The sequence below is a fragment of the Engystomops pustulosus genome, chromosome 11, assembly GCF_040894005.1.
Source record: "Engystomops pustulosus chromosome 11, aEngPut4.maternal, whole genome shotgun sequence".
Lineage (NCBI taxonomy): Eukaryota > Metazoa > Chordata > Amphibia > Anura > Leptodactylidae > Engystomops > Engystomops pustulosus.
In genome coordinates this window covers 20,518,725-20,542,488 of record NC_092421.1, presented here as the reverse complement: position 1 = coordinate 20,542,488, position 23,764 = coordinate 20,518,725, and the positions used below count along the sequence as shown (strand labels likewise).

General features: G+C 43.1%; 1 protein-coding gene across 2 annotated transcripts in view; it reads left to right on the top strand.

Annotated features, from left to right (window-relative positions):
* Positions 1 to 22,053, top strand: part of HTR7 (5-hydroxytryptamine receptor 7) — a 101,394-nt gene extending 79,341 nt beyond the window's left edge. The window contains exon 3 of one of the 2 annotated variants that reach the window (XM_072130050.1): positions 21,783 to 22,053. In XM_072130050.1, coding sequence (XP_071986151.1) covers positions 21,783 to 21,843 — 61 coding nt within the window. In that variant the 3' untranslated portion in view covers positions 21,844 to 22,053. Of the gene's footprint in view, positions 1 to 7,522; positions 8,021 to 21,782 lie in introns of those variants that run through there. The other variant, XM_072130051.1, reaches the window with a different exon arrangement.
* Positions 22,054 to 23,764: the final 1,711 nt, after the last annotated feature.

The following is a 23,764-nucleotide window of genomic DNA, read 5'->3' as shown; positions in this document are numbered from 1 at the left end:
TCTCCGTGCCGCTCCCCGATGTCTCCGTGCCACTCCCCGATGTCTCCGTGCCGCTCCCCGATGTCTCCGTGCCCCGATGTCTCCGTGCCCCGATGTCTCCGTGCCGCTCCGTGCTGCTGCCCGATGTCTCCGTGCCGCTCCCCGATGTCTCCGTGCCCCGATGTCTCCGTGCCGCTCCCTGATGTCTCCGTGCCGCTCCCCGATGTCTCCGTGCCCTGATGTCTCCGTGCCGCTCCCCGATGTCTCCATGCCCCGATGTCTCCGTGCCCCGATGTCTCCGTGCCGCTGCCCGATGTCTCCGTGCCGCTCCCCGATGTCTCCGTGCCCCGATGTCTCCGTGCCGCTCCCTCATGTCTCCGTGCCGCTCCCCGATGTCTCCGTGCCCCGATGTCTCCGTGCCCCGATGTCTCCGTGCCGCTCCCCGATGTCTCCGTGCCGCTGCCCGATGTCTCCGTGCCGCTGCCCGATGTCTCCGTGCCGCTGCCCGATGTCTCTGTGCCGCTGCCCGATGTCTCTGTGCTGCTCCCCGGTGTCTCTGTCCTGCTCACAGTGTTCTTCAATGTGTTCTTCACACATATATATTGTTCTTCACATGCTATTTTGTTCGCACCGTTCCGCGCGTATCTTCCGACAAGTAAGCATATGTGCCGAACATCTGTAATCTATTCTTCACTGTGTTCTTCACTGTCTTTTTCACTTAAATGATCCTGTGTTCACTGTGTTCACTGTTTTTATTCTATTCTTCATTGTTCTTCACTGTGTTTTTTTAATTAAATGCTCGATCTCGAGCAGGGGAAATACTCGTCCGAGCAACGAGCCGTTTCGAGTACCTTAATACTCGAACGAGCATCAAGCTCGGACGAGTATACTCGCTCATCTCTAGTGAACATCTGCAATTGGTGTCGACACTGATCATGGGTGCCTATACCTTTAAATGCCGCTGGCCAAGTAATTTTGCTGTAATTTAAAGGGTTGACAACCGTGATCCGTGCCAGCGCAAATTTATGAATGTTCAAAGGGATTCTTCACTTTCAGCAAATAATTGATATTGTTTGTGTAATGAAAAGTTATTTAATTTTCCAATATACTTTCTGTATTAATTCCTCACGGTTTTATACACCTCTGTTTTCTGGCCTTTAACCCCTTAATAAGGCAGCCTGAAAAGGCTCTAGTGACTGGGCATTTTTAGTGAATTTTTGTAAGTGCCGGTTTAAGGGCCATAACTTTTTGTTTTGCGTGCTACCTTAAAAAATGTTGCTGTGTTTTTTACGGGACACATAGAGCTAATTAAAAAAAAGTAATAAAAGTTAAAACATTCTTTTTAATAATTTATAGTACTTTTTTTTCAAATGTCCAAATTAACTTAAACTGAACATTATTAATGAATTCCCTATTTGTTTCGGTCATTTTGATATAATACTTAAATGTCTCGGGCAAATGGGGCGACTATGGCGATGCTTTTTGTTGTGTAGAGGGGATTTTATTTTTATTATATGAGGAAATGTCATTGTAATTTTGTGTGTAATTTTATTTATTAATATTTTTGTGTGTGTGTGATTTTACTTTATACTGTATGTCCCCAATGAGGTTGTGAAAGACCTCACTTTTGTTTTTGTTTTTACTTTTTTTCTTTTACAAGTTTTCCTCTGTACCTGAGGCTTCTATAAGAGCCCCAGTTACAGAGGAAAACCACCACCTGTGACTGGAGATTCTTATCAGAGTTGGACTGGGTCTAATTAGACCCAGCAGCTGTGGTTAACCCCTGTGGACCCGGCGGTGGTCACGTGACCGCCAAGACTATGGAGCCGGTGGACGCTCCTCTGTGCATTGCGCGTCTTCAGTGCTATGCTGTGAGGAGCAGAGAAGGGAGAAGCGGTAATAAACCGCGCCTCCCTTCTCCCTAGGGTCAGAGATACCGGAGACCAGGTCCTGCTCCCGCTGACGTCTAAAGTCAGCGGGTGGTCCGAGACGAGAAAGCTTCTATGCTTATCTCCAGTGCATACAAATCTATCCATGGTCATGTGATGTCACACAGGTGCACGAGACGTTATTATCACAGAGAGTAATCAGAACCGTGTGCACCTGTGTGACATCAGAAGACCATAGACAGGTTTCTCTCAACAATAAAGCTTCATGTTTTATGATAGTAAGCAGAGATGTAGAAAACAGTGAGGAATTCATACACAATTGCATAACTTGCATAACTTTTCATTACACAAACCATATCAATTATTTGCAGAAAGTGTACAACCCCTTTAACATACAACTATTCTATTGTACTATTTTAGTGTACTAAAAAGACAGAAACATTAAAGATTTTTCTGGTTGTCTCGTTAGGGATTTCATCTCATATAATTATAGATAGAATAACCCAACACCTATGTCTGATCAGGGGGGATTTATTAATGCATTTGCAACAGAATTCTATCATCATTGGGGTCGGGAAGTAAGAGTTCTCCTTAGGCTGGATTCACACGACCGGTGCCCGCCGTACCGTAGCACGGCGGGCACACGGCAGCGCACGGGGAGAGGAGGAGGTGGAGAGCGCTGCTCACTCCCGCCCCTCTCCATAGGGATATATGGTGCACGGCGCCGTATGCCCTAAAAAAATAGGACATGTCCTATTTTTTCACGGGGCACGGAGCAGTACGGTGCCGCACGTGTGCTGCACCGTACCGCTCCCGTAGGGGGCCACGCGCCCATTGCCGTCTATGGGGGACGTATATCGGCCGTATATACGTCGGCCGTATATACGTCCCCCTTGCGGTAGTGTGAATGCAGCCTTACAAAGACATTGCTAATAAAGGCCGCCTTGTAGGTGTGTGGAGACTTAAAGCTATTGGTGCTCCATTGGGGGATTCTGGGAAATATCTAATATGTTTTCCAGCATGGGATAAGAAAAACATTGCCTCTTTTGTTACATTGTAAGGCAGCACCTTTAACATCAAGCATGGCTTTATAGAAGCCTAATGACATGATGCATGATTAAAGCCAAACCAGTATGTACAAAAGAAACAGATTGGAGAGAGGAGAGTGATTTTATAGTTATAAGACTGTATTACATTATAGGTCTATCTGTGTAACAGTGCATAGGTGTAATAATTTCTGTATAGTTAGCTGTAACTGTAATACATGTTAGTATGGATGTAATGTTGATGTTTAATTTATCTGTCAGGTTGAGGTCACATGTGTGTTGTATAATGCTGAGGAGAGGCTTCAGTCTGAGATTCTGTGTCCTGTTCGGCTGGACTAAGCTTCTCTGGCCTTAGTTTACAACCAGAAAGTTCCTGTCCCCTTCAGGAGAACCTTGAGATGATTTTATAAGAAGAGCTGATACATTTACCAGGCTTCATCTCAGGCTAGGAAGAATCCAGCAAAATGTCATATTAATTGTTGGAAGTGTTTAAAACTACTTTCCATAGCTGTGCTAAAAATTTTTGGCCATGCAACATTAGTGTTATGCTTTAAAACCACTAAAATGTATAAATCACTAGACACAGATGATATACCCCCGCCTACTGAAGGATTTATGAACTTTGATAGACATAACAGTATTTTCAATATTTGAAGATTCTTTAAAGACAATGTCAGTACCTGTCCATCAACCCCGCAACCACAACCAAGGTTTGCGCTAGCTGTCAGACTAGGTAGGTGGTGGGGATCTCACCCTGCGACATCCCGGCTGGCTAAGGCCCTGCCTAAAGCAGATACTCCGCCCTGGAAAGGGCGAACCCACTATTAAGAACCTAACTGACGGTCCCTGAGTGACCCTTCAAAGTGACAGGAAAACCTACTTCATCTGGCAGCTGCTGGATGGTGGAGCGGACAGGTAACCAGAATACAGATATAGGTCAGTGTTCACACTGGTAACAGAAAACGACTCTAGACAGACAGGAAGATGGGGTCACACTAGGAGATAAACAATACTGAGGGACAAACAACAGATACAGACAGACAAGCTGAGTCAAACAAACCAGGTCAAAACCAAGATGGCGACAAAGGTACAGATTCGTATAGCAAATAGAATGGTCAGTAGGCAAAGCAGAAGTCCGTACACAGAATAGCAAGAAACCCAAGAGCACTAGATACACAGATAGACTGCAATAACCAGCACTAAATGAAGGGCTGCACAGAATATAAGGCAGTAATAGACACTACCTCCAGCACTGACTGGCTCAGCCGTCCATCACTCAAACCGCAGCTGCAGGCAAAACGATTACAGAGACACACCCAGCTTTCCCAGGATCAGAAATGGAGCTGTCAATCACAGGCAGCTCTGGGTGTGGTTTTCCAGCAAGAAGCTTGAAACCTGATCCCATCAGAACAATTTGCGAGTTCTGACAGACAAGTTCTGTTCTAATGGACTGGCACATAGAAAGTTTGGTGCCAATATTTAAAATAAGTTTAAGGGCAAAAAGAGTTAACATCTGTTTTGTGAAAAAAAAAACATTTTGGGAGGAGGGGGTTGGAGGCGGTTCATTAGAGATGCTGTTCTTGAGTATCTCAATGCAAATAACCTTATGACATGTCACCAGCATGGGTTTATGATGGATCGGTCCTATCAGACTAATCTGATTGGTTTCTATGAGGAAGTTCTTGACTAGATCTGGGGGAAGATACGGATATTGTATTTCCACCATCACCATAGACAGGGGGCATCCTCTACACCTACTGGAGAGGCGGTTCTACCATCACCATAGACAGAGGGCATCCTCTACACCTAGAGGAGAGGTGGTTCTACCATCGCCATAGACAGGGAACATCCTCTACACCTAGAGGAGAGGTGGATCTACCATCACCATAGACAGGGGGAATCCTCTACACCTAGAGGAGAGGCAGCTCTACCATTCTCATAGACAGGGGGCATCCTCTACACCTAGAGGAGAGGTGGTTCTACCATCACCATAGACAGGGGACATCCTCTACACCTAGAGAAGAGGTGGTACTACCATCACCATAGACAGGGGGCATCCTCTACACCTAGAGGAGAGGTGATTCTACCATCACCATAGACAGGGGGTATCCTCTACACCTAGAGGAGAGGTGGTTCTACCATCACCATAGACGGGGGGCATCCTCTACACCTAGAGGAGAGGTGGTTCTACCATCACCATAGACAGGGGATATCCCCTACACCTAGAGGAGAGGTGGTTCTACCATCACCATAGACAGGGGGTATCCCCTACACCTAGAGGAGAGGTGGTTCTACCATCACCATAGACAGGGGGCATCCTCTACACCTAGAGGAGAGGTGGTTCTACCATCACCATAGACAGGGGGCATCCTCTACACCTAGAGGAGAGGTGGTTCTAACATCGCCATAGACAGGGGACATCCTCTACACCTAGAGAAGAGGTGATTCTACCATCTCCATAGACAGGGAACATCCTCTACACCTAGAGAAGAGGTGGTTCTACCATCACCATAGACAGGGGGCATCCTCTACACCTAGAGGAGAGGTGGTTCTACCATCTCCATAGACAGGGGGTATCCTCTACACCTAGAGGAGAGGTGGTTCTAACATCGCCATAGACAGGGGACATCCTCTACACCTAGAGAAGAGGTGATTCTACCATCTCCATAGACAGGGAACATCCTCTACACCTAGAGAAGAGGTGGTTCTACCATCACCATAGACAGGGGGTATCCTCTACACCTAGAGGAGAGGTGGTTCTACCATCTCCATAGACAGGGGGTATCCTCTACACCTAGAGGAGAGGTGGTTCTACCATCACCATAGACAGGGGGCATCCTCTACACCTAGAGGAGAGGTGGTTCTACCATCACCATAGACAGGGGGCATCCTCTACACCTAGAGGAGAGGTGGTTCTAACATCGCCATAGACAGGGGACATCCTCTACACCTGGAGAAGAGGTGATTCTACCATCTCCATAGACAGGGAACATCCTCTACACCTAGAGAAGAGGTGGTTCTACCATCACCATAGACAGGGGGCATCCTCTACACCTAGAGGAGAGGTGGTTCTACCATCTCCATAGACAGGGGGTATCCTCTACACCTAGAGGAGAGGTGGTTCTAACATCGCCATAGACAGGGGACATCCTCTACACCTAGAGAAGAGGTGATTCTACCATCTCCATAGACAGGGAACATCCTCTACACCTAGAGAAGAGGTGGTTCTACCATCACCATAGACAGGGGGTATCCTCTACACCTAGAGGAGAGGTGGTTCTACCATCACCATAGACAGGGGACATCCTCTACACCTAGAGAAGAGGTAGTTCTACCATCACCATAGACAGGGGGCATCATCTACACCTAGAGGAGAGGTGGTTCTACCATCACCATAGACAGGGGGTATCCTCTACACCTAGAGGAGAGGTGGTTCTACCATCTCCATAGACAGGGGACATCCTCTACACCTAGAGAAGAGGTGGTTCTACCATCACCATAGACAGGGGGCATCCTCTACACCTAGAGGAGAGGTGGTTCTACCATCACCATAGACAGGGAGTATCCTCTACACCTAGAGGAGAGGTGGTTCTACCATCACCATAGACAGGGGGCATCCTCTACACCTAGAGGAGAGGTGGTTCTACCATCGCCATAGACAGGGGACATCCTCTACACCTAGAGAAGAGGTGATTCTACCATCTCCATAGACAGGGAACATCCTCTACACCTAGAGAAGAGGTGGTTCTACCATCACCATAGACAGGGGGTATCCTCTACACCTAGAGGAGAGGTGGTTCTACCATCACCATAGACAGGGGGCATCCTCTACATCTAGAGGAGAGGAGGTTCTACCATCACCATAGACAGGGGTCATCCTCTACACCTAGAGGAGAGGAGATTCTACCATCACCATAGACAGGGGGCATCCTCTACACCTAGAGGAGAGGAGGTTCTACCATCACCATAGACAGGGGACATCCTCTACCCCTAGAGGAGAGGAGGTTCTACCATCTCCATAGACAGGGGGCATCCTCTACACCTAGAGGAGAGGAGGTGCTACCATCACCTTAGACAGGGGTATCCTCTACACCTAGAGAAGAGGAGGATCTATCATCACCATAGACAAGGGGGCATCCTCTACACCTAGAGGAGAGGAGGTTCTATCATCACCATAGACAGGGGACATCCTCTACACCTAGAGGAGGGTTGGTTCTACCATCACCATAGACAGGGGGTATCCTCTACACCTAGAGGAAAGGGGGTTCTACCATCTCCATAGACAGGGGACATCCTCTACACCTAGAGGAGAGGAGGTTCTACCATCACCATAGACAGGGGCATCCTTTACAGATAGAGGAGAGGCAGTTCTACCATCGCCATAAACTTCACAAGATGTTGTGATGGCTGATACTATATATACGTTCAAGAGAGACCTCAATGCCTTTCTGTAGAACAAAAAATCTAATGTTCTGGGGAGAAAAGATTTTTATAATTTTATACGTCAGACTTGATGGACCTGCATCTTTTTCCGACCTGATATACTATTCATTTTTTTTAAATTTTTTTAATCTTTTGACATACATGCTCAACTCTCTTTCACTATAGCATTCTACTTGAAAATCAGATTGCATCTGACAGAGCCCTTTAAACATGAAAAGCCAGAACATCGAAGAAGAAACATAACAACCCAGCTTGTTGAAAATGTAGGAACGTGTGAAGCACTTTTTACCGATAAATCATTGCCATGAAACAGTATAAATTCTCATTTTGCATAAGAATTGCATGGATAAATACGTGGAAGAATGAGTGATTTAGTCAATAAAATAAAGGAATGTAGAATACATGAATGAATCCATAACGTTTACTGCTGATGAATCAGATGCTTCCTATGGAAACTGTCATAAATGACAACTTTTCATGCTGAAAGACCAGTATAACACGTAATAAATGACAATGTCATGGTTAAATGGTTAACTTCTGCTGAATAATGCATTTCACCTGACATACTTATGCATGAGAGATTGACAACTACCTGATCTTTTCACATTTCTGAATGTCACAGCATTTTGTAAGAGTTCACCCATGACCAGAGCATTTACATCCATTACTCTCTATTCTGGTGTGAGTTCTGATGTGTTCAATGAGGATATTATAAAGAGCCCTGTTTTTTATTATGTGCACACAATGTGTGCTGATGCTGAGTTAATGTCGAATATAAATTCATAATACGGTATTAAATATTTTTCAATATCTTTTTCTAGCTTTAGACCTTATGTGGCCAAAAGAACATCTCTATGAGCTTGTTGTATTAATTATTCCTGAACCATTGGTCTTAATATGGAATTAGAGCCCCTTTTGTGTATAGAATGGCCTCTACTCTTCTTTGAAGGTTTTCTACAATATATTTAGAAACTAACACGGTCAATTTCATTTCTATTTAGCCAAAAGAACATTAATTATCTAAGGTCAGATAATTATGTAGATAACTCACTTGCAATCAGCTGCGCAAAGGTCAGGGTTGTATGTGAACTCAGTTCAACATTTGACAACCTACTCCAAAAGCTTATAGTCTGATATGACTTCTTCTCAACCACAATATGGTTTTTACTCTAAGGCATCTACTTTTGTCCATATGATGTATGTATTGATAATTTCTCCTTTAAAGGTTTTGTCCCAAGTTTTTAAGTTGTCCCCTCTCCACAGATTGGGGAGTAACAAGGTTATTGGTGATGGTACAACTGCTGGGAACTATCATGAGGACTTCCAGAATCCTACTAGGAGCAGGAGGTTGAGCCCCGATCACCTTGATATCCTTTGCTTGTTTGGAGATTATAAATAAACTTGATATAGGATACAGGATGATTTTAGAAAAAGTGGATCTTCTCCTTCTTTAAACTAGGGTCATACAGTAGGTGTTCTCCTTATGGAGAGATTGCCAATTGAGGCCACCCTAAAGGCATGTAGAGATTTAAAGCCATAGATGCTCCACTAGGGAATTCTGGGAAGTATGCAAAAACGTTTTCCAAGGTGTTAAATGGAAAACATTGCCTCTTTTTGCTACCTTGAAAGGCAGCCCCCTTAACCCCAAGTATGACCTACAAGAAATCTAATGCCTTTAAGGTGGCCTTAATTGGCAATCTCTCGATAAGGAGAACACCTACTGTCTGACCCTAGTCCATAGCCTCTCACACAGCCAATCCAGTTCCCTACGCTGTACTGAGGAGACGCAACCAGGTCAAAACAGTGCTGTCTACAGTTGGGAGTCTGTTTCTTCTGGAATAGATAGATAGACTGGTTTGGCTTAGTCCCGCCCCATATCTTTCGACTTTTTGTAGATCATACTTGGGGTTAAGAGGGCTGCCTTTCAAGGTAGCAAAAGAAGGCATTATATTTTCCATTTAACAGTGGAAATTGATAAAGACGAGGTCCGCACTCTTACTTGCTTATATCGAAACTTGTATCTTTTATTTGTGCATGGAAAACAGCATTACAGATATGGATAAAATCTGACGCGTTTCTGACCTTCTGGCCATCTTTATCAATTTCCACTGCACCTGGGTGTGAAGAAAGGCGTTCCTGGAGGTCTACGCACCAGGAGTAGAGCAGGTCTGTGAACATGTGATCATAGATCACGATTACTTGGACTTTTTTCCATTTAACACCTTGGAAAACGTTTTTGCATACTTCCCTTCTTTAAACTGTAATGGCTGAAAGCCACTCAATGGACCCACTTATGGGTTGAAAACAAACAGTGTAGGTCCATTTACAATGTGGGTTATTGTTGCAAGTACTTTACATTATAGCAGTTTAACATGACCCCAGTGGACCTACCCCTGAAGGATATGATAATTAACAATTCTTAACGTTTTAAAAAAAGGGAACAAATATATGTAGTTTGTCAATACCTTTATATGTGTGCAGTATCTGAGTTTTTTTCCGCTCTGATTTGGACACAGCCTTTTCGCATATAATCCTATAATTACAACATTTTCTGAATATTGCATCCACCCACATATAATTTATAGCTTTTTATTCACAATAGACATATTTCAGCACTGACTAAATGTACTTAACTATGAATCAAGTGCAGTTGAATATACATTAAAAAATGTTATTTACTTCTCGTGTCATAACACCCACCAAAGACCTACCGAATCCTCACAGCTAATCATGTTATCTGAAACCTATCTTTTAAGATTTACAAATAGACTTGGGTAATTGACGAACGCTGAGGATTGTAAATCTAAAACTATGTGTCCCTGAATTCACAATGTCATTCAATCTTTTATCAAGCCTCCGTTATTCATGGCCACATTTTCTAAAATGTCAGTTTTCTTGGCTTGCTTTTCAGTGGCTTTCATTCATCATAGTAAAACTTTGTAGGACGTTCCAATGACCCCCAACTAAAAGCTAGGAAAATCTAGTGATTTATTCTCTGAGGGAAATTGTTTGGCCATTACGAAAGAGGAAAATGATTCGGTATAAATGCCCAAAGCTCATAATTTGATTGGCGCTGTATTTATTCATCTTAAGAGAAGATACCAATGAAAATGAACAAGGCAACATTGGCAACAGTCATTACCAGCATCTAATTTTTCTTGCCTTTCTTGAAAGAAATCTAAGACTAACTGAGATTAATACAAACTATTCTGAATTCTAAACACGTGCCATTGTCTTCTAGAGGTGTTGCTTGTGCAGGCTGTAGCGCAGAAACTGGTGGTTAGTGGAAGTGAGGTTTTAGAATGTATACAGCTTCTAATGTATACAGCGTTCAAGTTCATACAGTAGAATAAATCAGAATGGGGTCCTGATTCTACATTTTCGGACATGTATAGGCAGCATTCTATACTTAACGGCTCATTTACACAGCCAGGTGCTGTTCCGGACCAGATCCCAGGCAAACACAAGGCCAGGAGGAGGAGGTGGGAGGAGTGAGCGCTCTTCACTGCTGACCCTCCATAGGCAGATGAGCGGCCACCTGAAGTGCAGGGAAGCACCGTGTGCTCATCGTGACGGGACCAAGAGCCATAGTAGTCTATGAGGGCTGTGATCTGATGGATAGCATATGATTGACAGCTTTGCCTGTATGTGTTCACCGAGAGTGCATTGTACGACAATAATGCACTGTGCCGCGATTCACTAAGATCGTGCGCCCGATATCCTGCATGTGTCGCTTCCCCGCTCAGGTCCAACAGAGTTCACCTTAAATAAATCCTGCGCTAAGTCTGAATTAGTCAGATCGTCCAAAGGCCAGCCCCCCGATTTCTGGAAGCCAGCGCAGCTGCACCAAAAAAACCATCTCGTGTGACACAATACCAGCGCAGACACCTTGTAAATACCTGTCCAAGCCTTGCAATTCCAGAAAAAAGTGCAAATTGTAATGAAAGTGCAGAGTAAATGAGCCACATTGGGGCTCATTTACTTACCCGGCCCATTCGCGATCCCGCGGCACGTTGTCCGACTTTGATTCGGAGCTTGCCGGGATTCACTAAGGTCGTGCGCCCGATATCCACTAGGAGTCGCTGCTGTGCTGAAGTCCGCCGGAGTTCACCTTCTTCGTCCCGGTGTATGTGAGTGCTATTCTTGTGACACAATTTTTTTTTTAAATTCCGCAGTTTTTCCAAATCCGTCGGGTTTTCCGACATCCACAACCCCTGATTTCTGTCATGTAGAAGCCGGCGCCGATGCGCCACAATCCGATCGTGTGAGCCAAAATCCCAGGGCAATTCGGCTCAAATCGGAAATATTCGGGAAACCCGACGAAAATGCGCGATTCGGACCCTTAGTAAATGAGCCCCATAGTCTTTCTTGTATATTTACATAGAGATGCCTATTACCTAGACCACCCACTGACTCATGCCCAACAGTGAGCACATACACTCACTGGCCACTTTATTAGGTACACCTGTCCAACTGCTCGTTAACACTTAATTTCTAATCAGCCAATCACATGGCGGCAACTCAGTGCATTTAGGCATGTAGACATGGTCAAGATAATCTCCTGCAGTTCAAACCGAGCATCAGTATGGGGAAGAAAGGTGATTTGAGTGCCTTTGAACGTGGCATGGTTGTTGGTGCCAGAAGGGCTGGTCTGAGTATTTCCGAAACTGCTGATCTAATGGGATTTTCATGCACAACCATCTCTAGGGTTTACAGAGAATGGTCCGAAAAAGAAAAAACATCCAGTGAGCGGCAGTTCTGTGGGCGGAAATGCCTTGTTGATGCCAGAGGTCAGAGGAGAATGGGCAGACTGGTTCGAGCTCATAGAAAGGCAACAGTGACTCAAATCGCCACCCGTTACAACCAAGGTAGGCAGAAGAGCATCTCTGAAGGCACAGTACGTCGAACTTTGAGGCAGTTGGGCTACAGCAGCAGAAGACCACACCGGGTGCCACTCCTTTCAGCTAAGAACAGGAAACTGAGGCTACAATTTGCACAAGCTCATTGAAATTGGACAGTAGAAGATTGGAAAAACGTTGCCTGGTCTGATGAGTCTCGATTTCTGCTGCGACATTCGGGTGGTAGGGTCAGAATTTGGCGTCAACAACATGAAAGCGTGGATCCATCCTGCCTTGTATCAACGGTTCAGGCTGGTGGTGGTTGTGTCATGGTGTGGGGAATATTTTCTTGGCACTCTTTGGGCCCCTTGGTACCAATTGAGCATCGTTGCAACGCCACAGCCTACCTGAGTATTGTTGCTGACCATGTCCATCCCTTTATGACCACAATGTACATCTGATGGCTACTTTCAGCAGGATAATGCGCCATGTCATAAAGCTGGAATCATCTCAGACTGGTTTCTTGAACATGACAATGAGGTCACTGGACTCAAATGGCCTCCACAGTCACCAGATATCAATCCAATAGAGCATCTTTGGGATGTGGTGGAACGGGAGATTCGCATCATGGATGTGCAGCCGACAAATCTGTGGCAACTGTGTGATGCCATCATGTCAATATGGACCAAAATCTCTGAGGAGCTTCCAGCACCTTGTTGAATCTATGCCACGAAGAATTGAGGCAGTTCTGAAGGCAAAAGGGGGTCCAACCCGTTACTAGCATGGTGTACCTAATAAAGTGGCCGGTGAGTGTAGGTCAAGATATCTTAAATCTTTACTCATATTGAGCCATAAATAACTTTCTTATTACTAATAAACTAGGTTTAATAAAGTTGTACTGTATCGTATTGTATCGTATGGAGATGCTCAATGAAAAATTCTGGTTCTTGTTTAAACCACCTATTAATTAGCTTATTATCTGTACATACAGCCAGGTATGTGATACTTAAAACATTAACTCTTCAAAATTAAAAAATATATAAGTCACTTGAAAACAAACACACATACAGCTATGTGTCAGTGTCACTGCCAGGCTTTTACTGGGCCTGTCGTGCAGTAGGCAGTTCACCACCGTGACAACCTACATAGTCCTTTTGTCTATTAATCTCACTGGGTTGACTGATGATAGTTCCTCATCGCAGAAGAAACACATCAGGATGAATGTGGGCTTATTTTATCAAAGACTGGTCAGGAAGTACACGTCACTGATTGGGCAGGCTTCCAAGTTTGAAACTCTAGTATAGTTTTCCGCACTCAAGGAAATACAGGCAGTCCCCGGGTTACATACAAGATAGGTTCTGTAGGTTTGTTCTTAAGTTGAATTTGTATATAAGTCGGAACTGTATATTTTATCATTGTAACCCCAGGCAAAATTTTAGTGGTTTCTGTGACAACTGGATTATAAAAATGTTGCGTTGTCATAAGAACCAGGATTAACCATAAAGCTTAATTGCAGAAACCTTTGTTACCTATTATAGCTGTTTATTGTAGCCTAAGGCTAAAGTACATTAAATTACCATCATCCAGAGGTCCGTTTGTAACTAGGGGTGGTCTGTAAGTCAGATGTTTTTAAGTAGGGGACCACCTGTACTACAACACAAAATAAGTTCTTATACAGGCGGTCCCCTACTTGCACCAGACTTACATAACGGACCTCTGGATGTTGGTAATTTATTGTACTTTAGTCTTAGGCTACAGTAAACATCTATAACAGTTATCACAGGTGTCTGTAATGAAGATTTATTGTTAATCCTGGTTCTTGTGACAATCCAACATTTTTAAAATCCAATTGTCACAGAGCAAAAAAAAAAAATTGTCTGTGGTTATAATTATAAAATATACAGATCCGATTTACATACAAATTCAACTTAAGTACAAACCTACAGAACCTATCTTGTATGTAACCTGGGGACTGCCTGTAAATCAAATTTACCACATTTAACCCACTCAAATGGGACTTTTATGCCCAGTAAAGTAGCAAAACAAGAAATAATAACACAGGGGTCGCGCTGCACTTTTGTTGGACCGTGCACGTTCTTCATGGCTAAAACGGCTTGCACAGGTATTTAAGAAGTGTCTGGGCTGAGATTGTGGCGCACGCGACCCTTTTGTGGCGCTGCTGCGGTGGCTTCCATGCAACACAAATTAGGGGGCGTGCCATCGGACGATCCGATTAATTCAGACCGAGCGCCATATTTAACTTTCAAATTGTGTAGCACACCCTATGTTAAAGGTGCACCACAAAAAAGATGGTGAACTCTGTCGGACCATTGCGGGGAGGAGACAGATTATTGAGTTCTGGCGCACGATCTTAGTGAATCGCCGCACACATCATTATAGACAGACAATGCAGTTTTAGCAAACTGTCCGAATTTGTAAGTAAATGTGGCCCAATGGCTTTTATAGGATTATTAACTCCTTAAATAACTTGTTTATGCAGGACTTTAGTTGAATAGTTTATCAGCTTAGACACTCTGACACAATGGTTATCCCACCCAAGAGATGACCATGCTCCTGAATACAGAAGAAACATGTGTCATAAGCTGCGTGTTTAAGCCAGATGCTCTAAAACCCCTTTTTCTAGAAGTTTCTCTTTTCCGTCATGTAAGCAAAGAACATACATTCTGTGCTCTCTTATCAGTATCTGAAGCTTTCCCTGTGCCAGTTCTCTATTTTAACCCTGTATTAAGCAAAACTTAATTAAAGTTAGTCAATTTCTAATAATTCTATTAAAGGTGCTAGCTTCAATGTGGCAACTTAAATCCAAGATGGCAACCTAGGTTAGCACTAAAATACTGATAGGACTCCAGAGCTAAAGAGGCCTTCTTTTTCCAACTAGGTGAGGAAATGGATATTATTCAGAGTAGTGATGAGCAGACCTGCCAAATTGGGTATGGACTTGAATTTGGTGGGATTAGCACCCACAACCCCCAAAGCCAAATAGAGCAGACAAAACAGCCCCTTAGCAACCACAGACATGTCCTTTGTTGGCATGGTTTTGATTGGCCAGGTGGGACATGTGACTCTGCAACATAAGAGCAGGGTCACATGTCCAGACATCAGTACACACAGGAGACCGAGCAAGAGAGAGCTTGCTGCGGTTCATAGGGTCAGTCACATATGTATGGATTTTTGGGGGTGTTTCCAGAGCCCCTCCATGCTACAGATTCACAGGCTGTTACAGTATGCAAGGAGCTCTTCCCCCCTCCCACTGTGTGCTGAAGCTTCCTCTGCTGCAGCAAGATGATATAATGCAAAGGCTAAAGGGAGAGGTGAAGTGCTGAGGGTTGGGAGGGGGGGGGGGGGGTGATTGGGACAGCCTGTGAAGTTATAGCACGCAGGGGGTCAGGTAACACCACTAAGAGGCCTCCAGGCTCTCTACCATAATTTTGAAAATTGATTTTAGAAGGAAGGAGGCCATGGATAACAAATATAAGAAGATTACCACATTTACAATGCCTGGATCTAGGGGTAAGTGCCCCTTGTTTATCATGATGGATTTTGATGAAAAACAGTAAAATCATTGGGGCAGATTTACTTACCCGGTCCATTCGCGATCCAGCGGCACGTTCTCTGCGGTGGATTCGGGTCATCTGGCGATTCACTACGGCAGTTCCTCCGACATCCACCAGGTGTCGCAGCTGCGCTGAAGTACGCCGTGGTCCGCTGGAGTTCACGATCCATTGCTGGGTGCAGGTAAGCGTGTGTCCAGCGACCTTTTTTTTAAAATGCGGCGGTTTCTCCGAATCCGTCGGGTTTTCGTTCGGCCACGCCCCCCGATTTCCATCGCGTGCACGCCGGCGACGATGCACCAGAATCCGATCGCGTGCGCCAAAAACCCGGGGCAATTGAAGGAAAATCGGCGCAAATCTGAAATTTTCGGGCAACCCGCTGTAAAAACGCGATTCGAGTCCTTAGTAAATGACCCCCATTGAGTTCTTCCGTCCAGTGTCATGTTTACCACCACAACAGTATTATTATGCCTGATTTAGAATTTAGATATTTAGAATTAATGCCGATAAATCACAGAGAAACATATTTTTTTCCTTTAAGATAATTAGCAATTTTTCAGTTGTGGCGATTCAATGTTACAAACGATCACATTAACCCCTTCCCGACATTTGACGTAATAGTACTGCATGGCGGGAGGTGCGTTCCCGCAAAATGCAGTATTATTACGTCAAGCTTCTGGCCCCGGCTCCTGAACGGAGCCGGGGCCAGAAGCTGCGGGTGTCAGCTATATATTATAGCCGACACCTGCCTCTAACACCCGCAATCGGAGATTTCTCCGATCGCGGGTGTTAACCCCTAACACGCCGCGGTCGCGCTGACCGCGGCGTGTTAGAGGCATTTAAAGTTTAGTAAAGGTGAATCGGACCCCCCCGCGGCGCTTACCGGGGGGGTCCGCTGCTCCGATCGCAGCCCCGGGCCTGCCGGTGCCCGGGGCTGCGCGATCTTCATCCGGAAGCCGGGTCCCTGCCTTCTGGCAGGACCCGGCTGTAAGACACTGGGCATGCGCAGCATGCTCAGTGTCTTACATTACACAGTGCAATACATCTGTATTGCACTGTGTAACATGTAAAAGAGCTTGAACAAGTGATCAGAAGATCACTTGTTCAAACTAAGATGTCAGATACTGTAAAAGAAGTAAAAAAAATAAATAAAGGTTTTTTTTAAAATAAAAATAAATAATAAAAGAAAGTGAAAGTCCCCCCAAACACCACATTTCCCTGTACACAAGTAATAAAGTATAAAAAACACTAAATCACAAAAAAACCCACTTATTTGGTATCGCTGCGTCCGTAACAATCTGTACAATAAATCCTAATCATAATTGGACCCCCTCGGTGAACGTGGTAAAAAAAAAACCCCAAAAACTTGCCAAAAATGTAAACTTTTTATCAAATTGCTTTACAAAAAATGTTCTAAAAAGTTATCCGAAAAAGTTACAAGCACCAAAATGATACCAATGAAAAGAACAACTTGTCACGCAAAAAATAAGCTTACAACCAGCTCCGTCAACCAAAAAATACTTTAGTTATGCTGCTATAAAAATGGCAATACTAAAACAAATCCAATTTTTTCAATTCTAGTTTTCCTTCAATAAAATTGGACAAATATAAAATAAACTATATAAATGAGGTATCACCGTAATCGTAGTGATCCGTAGAATAAAGATAATATATTATTGTTATGCTACAGTGAACACCCCCCCAAAAAATGCTAAAAATCCAAAACAAGAATTGATGATTTTATTTTCCTCCACATGTAAAAAGTTAATAAAATTGCTTCAATAAGCTAAAAACCCACTAAAATGAAGGTGATTTTTACAGTGCATCTCGTCTCGCAAAAAATAAGCCCTTATTTGTCTAAATTGCTTAAAAAATAAAGATTGTATAGCCAACGTGCGTTGTTATAGAACGGTGCGGCGGGTAGTGACTTGCCAACACGTTTCAGACACAGTGATCGGGGCAAGATGGCGGCTGTTCCTGACGGCCATCCATCCTGCCCCATGGAACAGAAGGGTTACGTCCCCCCCACATGATCGCTGCTACTGGCTCATCAATTCAGACGAGCCAATAGAAGCGAATTTACTTATGACATCAGTAATACCGGTCACTATGTCTGTAGACACGGTGATCGGGGCAGAGTGGCGGCTGTTCCTGACAGCCACCAATTTTACCTTGCGGTCCAGAGGGGTTTTGTTGCCCCCCTCTGTCCATGTTTGCCGCTATTGGCTGGTCGATTTGGTCCAGCCAAAAGCAGCAATATTCGTCACAATGGGCATCGCTAGGGTGAATAAGAGCAAAACTTGGCGATAATTCCCTACTAAAACGAAGATATGGTACAAAAGCGCTGGCCGTGCACATTGTACAGATTATGCTGTACAACTCTTACGTGCTGTTCCAATGTGCAGGTCCTGCTGTATAATTTCTCCGTTTTCAAGAGAAAGGTATTAGGAAACTAATATTGGGACAAGAAGGACGGGGCCCCAGTACCTCTGGTTTAGATGTTCCTGTGTTTTGCCAGGACAGCATTTTCCCGGTGAATTCTGCTGCTTCTAAAGGTAGGACTCAATAAAGAGTCTGTTACAAAAGAGGAGTTAGGATGGACACTACATACTAAGGATGGACACTATATACTAAGGATGGACACTACATACTACTAAGAGACCTGCGACAACTCCAGAGTGACAAAAGTTTAGTTGGTCCCCTGGTATATTCTACCTCCTTATACACTAGACCAGTGATGGCGAACCTATGGCACGGGTGCCAGAGGTGGCACTCGGAGCCCTTTCTGTGGGCACCCAAGCTGTTGCCCCAGGACAGAGTTTAGCAGACAGGACTGGAATCTTCCGGCTGCTCTCAATGCTCTTTTAAGATGACACATCCTTGACTGATTAGAACTGCAGAAAGAGTGAGAAGGGCCAGAATATCTTTTGATGGCCACATGATTCTTCCAGTACAGAGAGACCCTGGAGAGAAGCTATAATGATGTATGAATTTGCCCTCCTGCTTTCAACTATCTTGATGTACTCAGGGGTCCAATACGATTGATTGTTGTGAAAGAACATGGAGCAAAAATTTACTGTTTAAATTGTCAAGTTGGCACTTGATGGTAAATAAGTGGGTTTTGGTTTTAGTTTGGGCACCCAGCCCTTAAAAGGTTCGCCATCACTGCACTAGACATTCACAATTCACGCCCAACCAGTTGTGAATTAATTTCGGTAAAATTAATAATTGTAACAACTGTTAGGTCACGTTGCTCCCTATACCCCTCCATTATTTCATAACGGGCGCCACATAACGGGCACTGAACTTTCCAGAAATAATTGCAATTTCCATCTTGGACTCCATTGCACATCACCTATATGTTCAAAATGCTCATTTCACCACGTGTATTACACTACACCACATATTACACCATGCTAAATTCCGCAAGGGGTGTACATTCAACAATTAGGGTGACTTTTTGGGTTTTCCTCTGTTTTGGTACCACTACGGCTCTCCAAATGTATCCTGACACATGTGAAGGATTTCTGTCAAATTTGGCCTCTAAAAGACAAACATCCCTCTTTTCCTCTACTGTGCGCCCATAAAGCATTTTATATGCACATGTGGGGTACTTCTACACTCGGGAGAAATAGTTTTACACCTTTTTTGGGGTTATTTAATATATGATCCCTTGTAGCTTACAAAAATTAGGGGTAAAGTGACATTTATAGGAAAATTTTCACCTTTTTAATGTTTAGGGCCTAATTGGATCATTCACCTGTAGGGGCAAATACATATATTACACATTGTGAAATTCTCTAAGGGGTGTGCAGTCAAAAATTAGGGTCACTTTTTGGATTCGTGCCTGTTTTATACCACTAGGGTTCTCCAAATGCATGTCAAACATTTCTGTCAAATTTGGCTTCTAAAAGGCAAACATCCCCCTTTCCTTTTACTGTGCGCCCATACAACATTTTATATACACATGTGGGGTACTTCTACACTCGAGAGAAATAGGTTTACACATTTTGTGGGGTTATTACATTTTTTTATCCCTTGTGGCTTTAAAAAATTAGGGGTAAAATGACCTTTATAGGAAAATTTTTACCTTTTTCCTATTTAAGTCCTAATTAAATCAAACACCTTTACGGACAAATACACATATTACACCTTGCTAAATTCTCTAAGGGGTGTGCTTTCAAAATGGTGACACTTGTTGGGGTTCCGCTCTGTTTTAGTACCGCTACGGCTCTCTAAATGCATCCTGACACATGTAAAGGATGTCTGTCAAACTTGGCTTCTAAAAGTCCAACACCCCTCTTTCCCTTCTGAGCTTCACTGCGTACCCATACAACATTTTATTTGCATGTGTGGGGCAATTTTATACTCGGGAGAAATGCTAGTACACATTTTTTGGGGTTGTTTCATCTTTAATGCCTTATGGGATACAAAAATTAGCCGTAAAAGTGACTTTTATGGGAAAATGTTCATCTTTTTTCCTTTTAGGGACCTATTTGAAGCAAACACCTGTAGGGGAAAATACAAATATTACACCTTGCTAAATTCTCCAAAGGGTGCACTTTCCAAAATGGTGACACTTGTTGGGGTTCCCCTCTGTTTTGGTACCACTAGGGCTCTCCAAATGCATCCTGACACATGTAAAGGATGATTGTCAAATCTGGCTTCTAAAAGGCCAAAGCCCCTCTTTCCCTTCTGAGCCCTACTGTGCACCCATACAACACTTTATATGCAAACGTGGTGCAGTTCTGTGATTAGGAGAAATAGTTCTACACATTTACGGGGGTTGTCTCATCTTTTATCCTTTGTGGCTTACAAAAATTTGGGGTAAAAGTGACTTTTTTGAGAAAATTTTCACCTTTTTCCTTTTTGGGGCCTAATTGAATCAAACACCTGTTGGGGCAAATACACAAATTACACCTTGCTAAACTCTCCAAGGGGTGTACTTTCCAAAATGGTGTCTCATGTTGGGGCTTTCTACTGTTTTGGTACCATTATGGCTCTCCAAATGCATCCTGTCACATGAAAACTTTTTCAGCCATATTTGCCCTCCAAAAACGAAACAACGCTCTTTCCATTCCAAGTGCCCCCCTGTGCCCGTACAGCAGGGTACAGTGACAAAATGGGTATTGGCATACACAGGAGGAATTGCCCTAAACATTGTAAAATGCATTTTCCTTTTTAACCCATTGTGAAGGTGAAAATTTTAGTGTTCAATGAATCTATAGTACGATAAAATTACATTTCTGTAATTTCACTTTCATTTATCTTTCACCCTCATGAAACGTTCATAGGGTTAACAAAATTCCCAAAGGTTGTTTTGAATATTTTGAGGGGTGTAGTTTCTAAAATGGTGTCATTTGTGGGGGTTTCCTGTCATGTGGGCCTTATAAAGTCACTTCTAACTAAATTGACCCTCCAAAAGTAGGTTTTGATGATTTTCGTGAAAATCTGAAAAATTGCACCTAAAGTTATAAGCCTCCTAACATCCTAAAAAAAGGAAAAGATGTTTGAAAAATGATGCCAAGTTAAAGTATACATATGGAAAATGTTAGTTATCAAGTTATTTTAGTGATATGACCAACTTTCCAAAAAGTAGAAAATTTTGAATTTGGAAAACATAGTTTTTTTCAAAATTTTTGCCAAATTTCCATTTATTTCATAAATAAATACTAAACATATTGATTAAATTTCTCAACCAACATGAAGTACAATGTGTCACGAAAAAACAATTTAAAAATCATCTGGATATGTTAAAGCGTTCCAAAGTTATAACCATTTATAGTGACACAGGGCAGATTTGAAAAAATGGGCCGTGTCAGGAAGGTGAAAAGTGGCTTCAGCGTTAAGGGGTTAAATACTGGGATCCATTCCAATGATTTTTTATTTCTTTCTGTTTCTTTGAAACCGAATATTTATCGTACTAAAACCGTTGGCATATAAAAATACAAAAACAATAATTTTCTAATATTTTAATTACAGTGTTTTAATATTTTGAATATTTTTGTTTTCTAGAAAAAACTATTCACAAGAAGATCTTCTACAAGAGCAATTTATCAGCAGGCTACGCTCATAACGTGTTCATAGATCCCCTGCCCTTTCTTGGATGGCAGCGTAATCTTTTTAATCTTTAAATTCGATTTTCCATTATTTAATGATATTCTGCGGCCTGAAAATCTTCAATAAAGATGCCTGAAGAAGAGGGACCATGTTGTGTTTCATATGGTTAACATTATTATTTAATAAAAATGTTTTTTTTCATTGGTGGCTTTCTAAATATGTCTATGTACCAAATAAAGTTTTTAGATACATTATTGTCCCTCTAATTTTTTTTTATCAGCATCTGGGATGGTTCTAACTTGCATTTCTAAAATACATCCATCATATAAACATTAAAGGCAATGCAAAAACTGTTGGGTAAAACTTTTATCATTGAATTATTATTATTATTAAAAATAATTTCCTTTAAAGTTTTCATTAGGATAGAGTTTAACATTCTGATAGATGGGGATCCCAGTGATAGATCCAGCTTGGATCGCAAGGGTCTGTTGCACCCCAAATTAATAGAGCAGCTGATCGCACATGGGCCCTGCTGTTTTTCTCTCTGCTCCATCTCTATGACACTGATGACGACCATACACAGTGAATGCAGTGGTAGAATGCATGTGTGACCTACCAGTTTATTCATTTGGGGTACAAAGGGCCCCTTTTCGTGTGATCCTTTGGGGTTTAACCACTGTGACACCCACTAATGAGTAAATTATACCCTATACACAGTTGTAAATGGACAACCCCTTCAATATTTTCACTTGGTTTTTATTTTGCAAATGTTTCTTCTCACACTCGCTACAGGTTATTTTTCAATTGTGCAGAGCAAAAAACAGCCATTTATCTTGTGGTGTACCTCTTATGTCCAAAATGTTCATAAAATTCATTAATGGGGACCTTTTTTCAGAAATTTACCTAATAAACCACTACCAGTATGTTGCGAAGCAGCTGAACACTTCCAGATGTTTCTTTCATGACCCAATGTGGTGGCAGCATCCAGAAAATCAACTTTGAAGTGAGATTTAAATTTGTTTCTATGAAGTTAAGGAGGCGGAGAGTTTAACACTGAAGTCAAGCTCTCTCTTCCTCAGAAAGCCCCTTTCACTGTAATTAATAGTCCTACATTCAGAGACATCAGTAACCAGATCTCCTGAAGTCCGATGCCCAATGTTAAAGGGGTTATCCGGGTTTAAAAAATCTCTTATGGCCGGGCTGGGGAGGGCTAGTTAAACATAATAAACATGGACTTACCTCGTCCGGCGCCGCTGATGTCCTGTGCCGCAGTCCCTTCGATCCGTGCCCCTGTTTGTTTACAGGGGCACGGAAGCCGCGCACAGGGAGCTTCCGGTCCGCGATGTGGACGGCTCCTCCCATCCGTCCCTATCTCTCAGCGTTGTAAGCGCTGGGAGATGGTGCGCATGGGAGCATCCGGCCGGCCGGAAGCTCCCTGTGCGCCCTTGTACTGAAACCAGCGCACGGAGAAGACGGGCCGCAGCGCGGGACATCGGCAGCACCGGAGGAGGTAAGTATATGTTTATTGTGTTTAAATAACCCTCCCCAGCCCGGCCATAAGAAATTTTTCAAACCCGGATAACCCCTTTAATTACAGAGGAGGAGGCTTTCAGAGCCCCCCACCTTGGCTTCAGTATTAAAATCTCTTCCTCCTTGACTTTACACAACCAATTTACATCTCACTTCAAAGTTGATTTTCTGGATGATGCCTCCACACTGGATGATAAAAGAAACAAAAACTAGAAGGTGTTACACTGCCTGACAATATACTAGCAGTGGTTTATTGGATCAATTGCTGATGACAGGTTCCCTTTAAAAGTTATTAATATGATCTATTGACATTAAGCTGGTGGGGTGTTTTTAACCAGTAAGGAAGATAGAGATCAGACTACTGATGGAGTTCTCTGCAAACAATGAGAGTGATAAACATCTTTTAG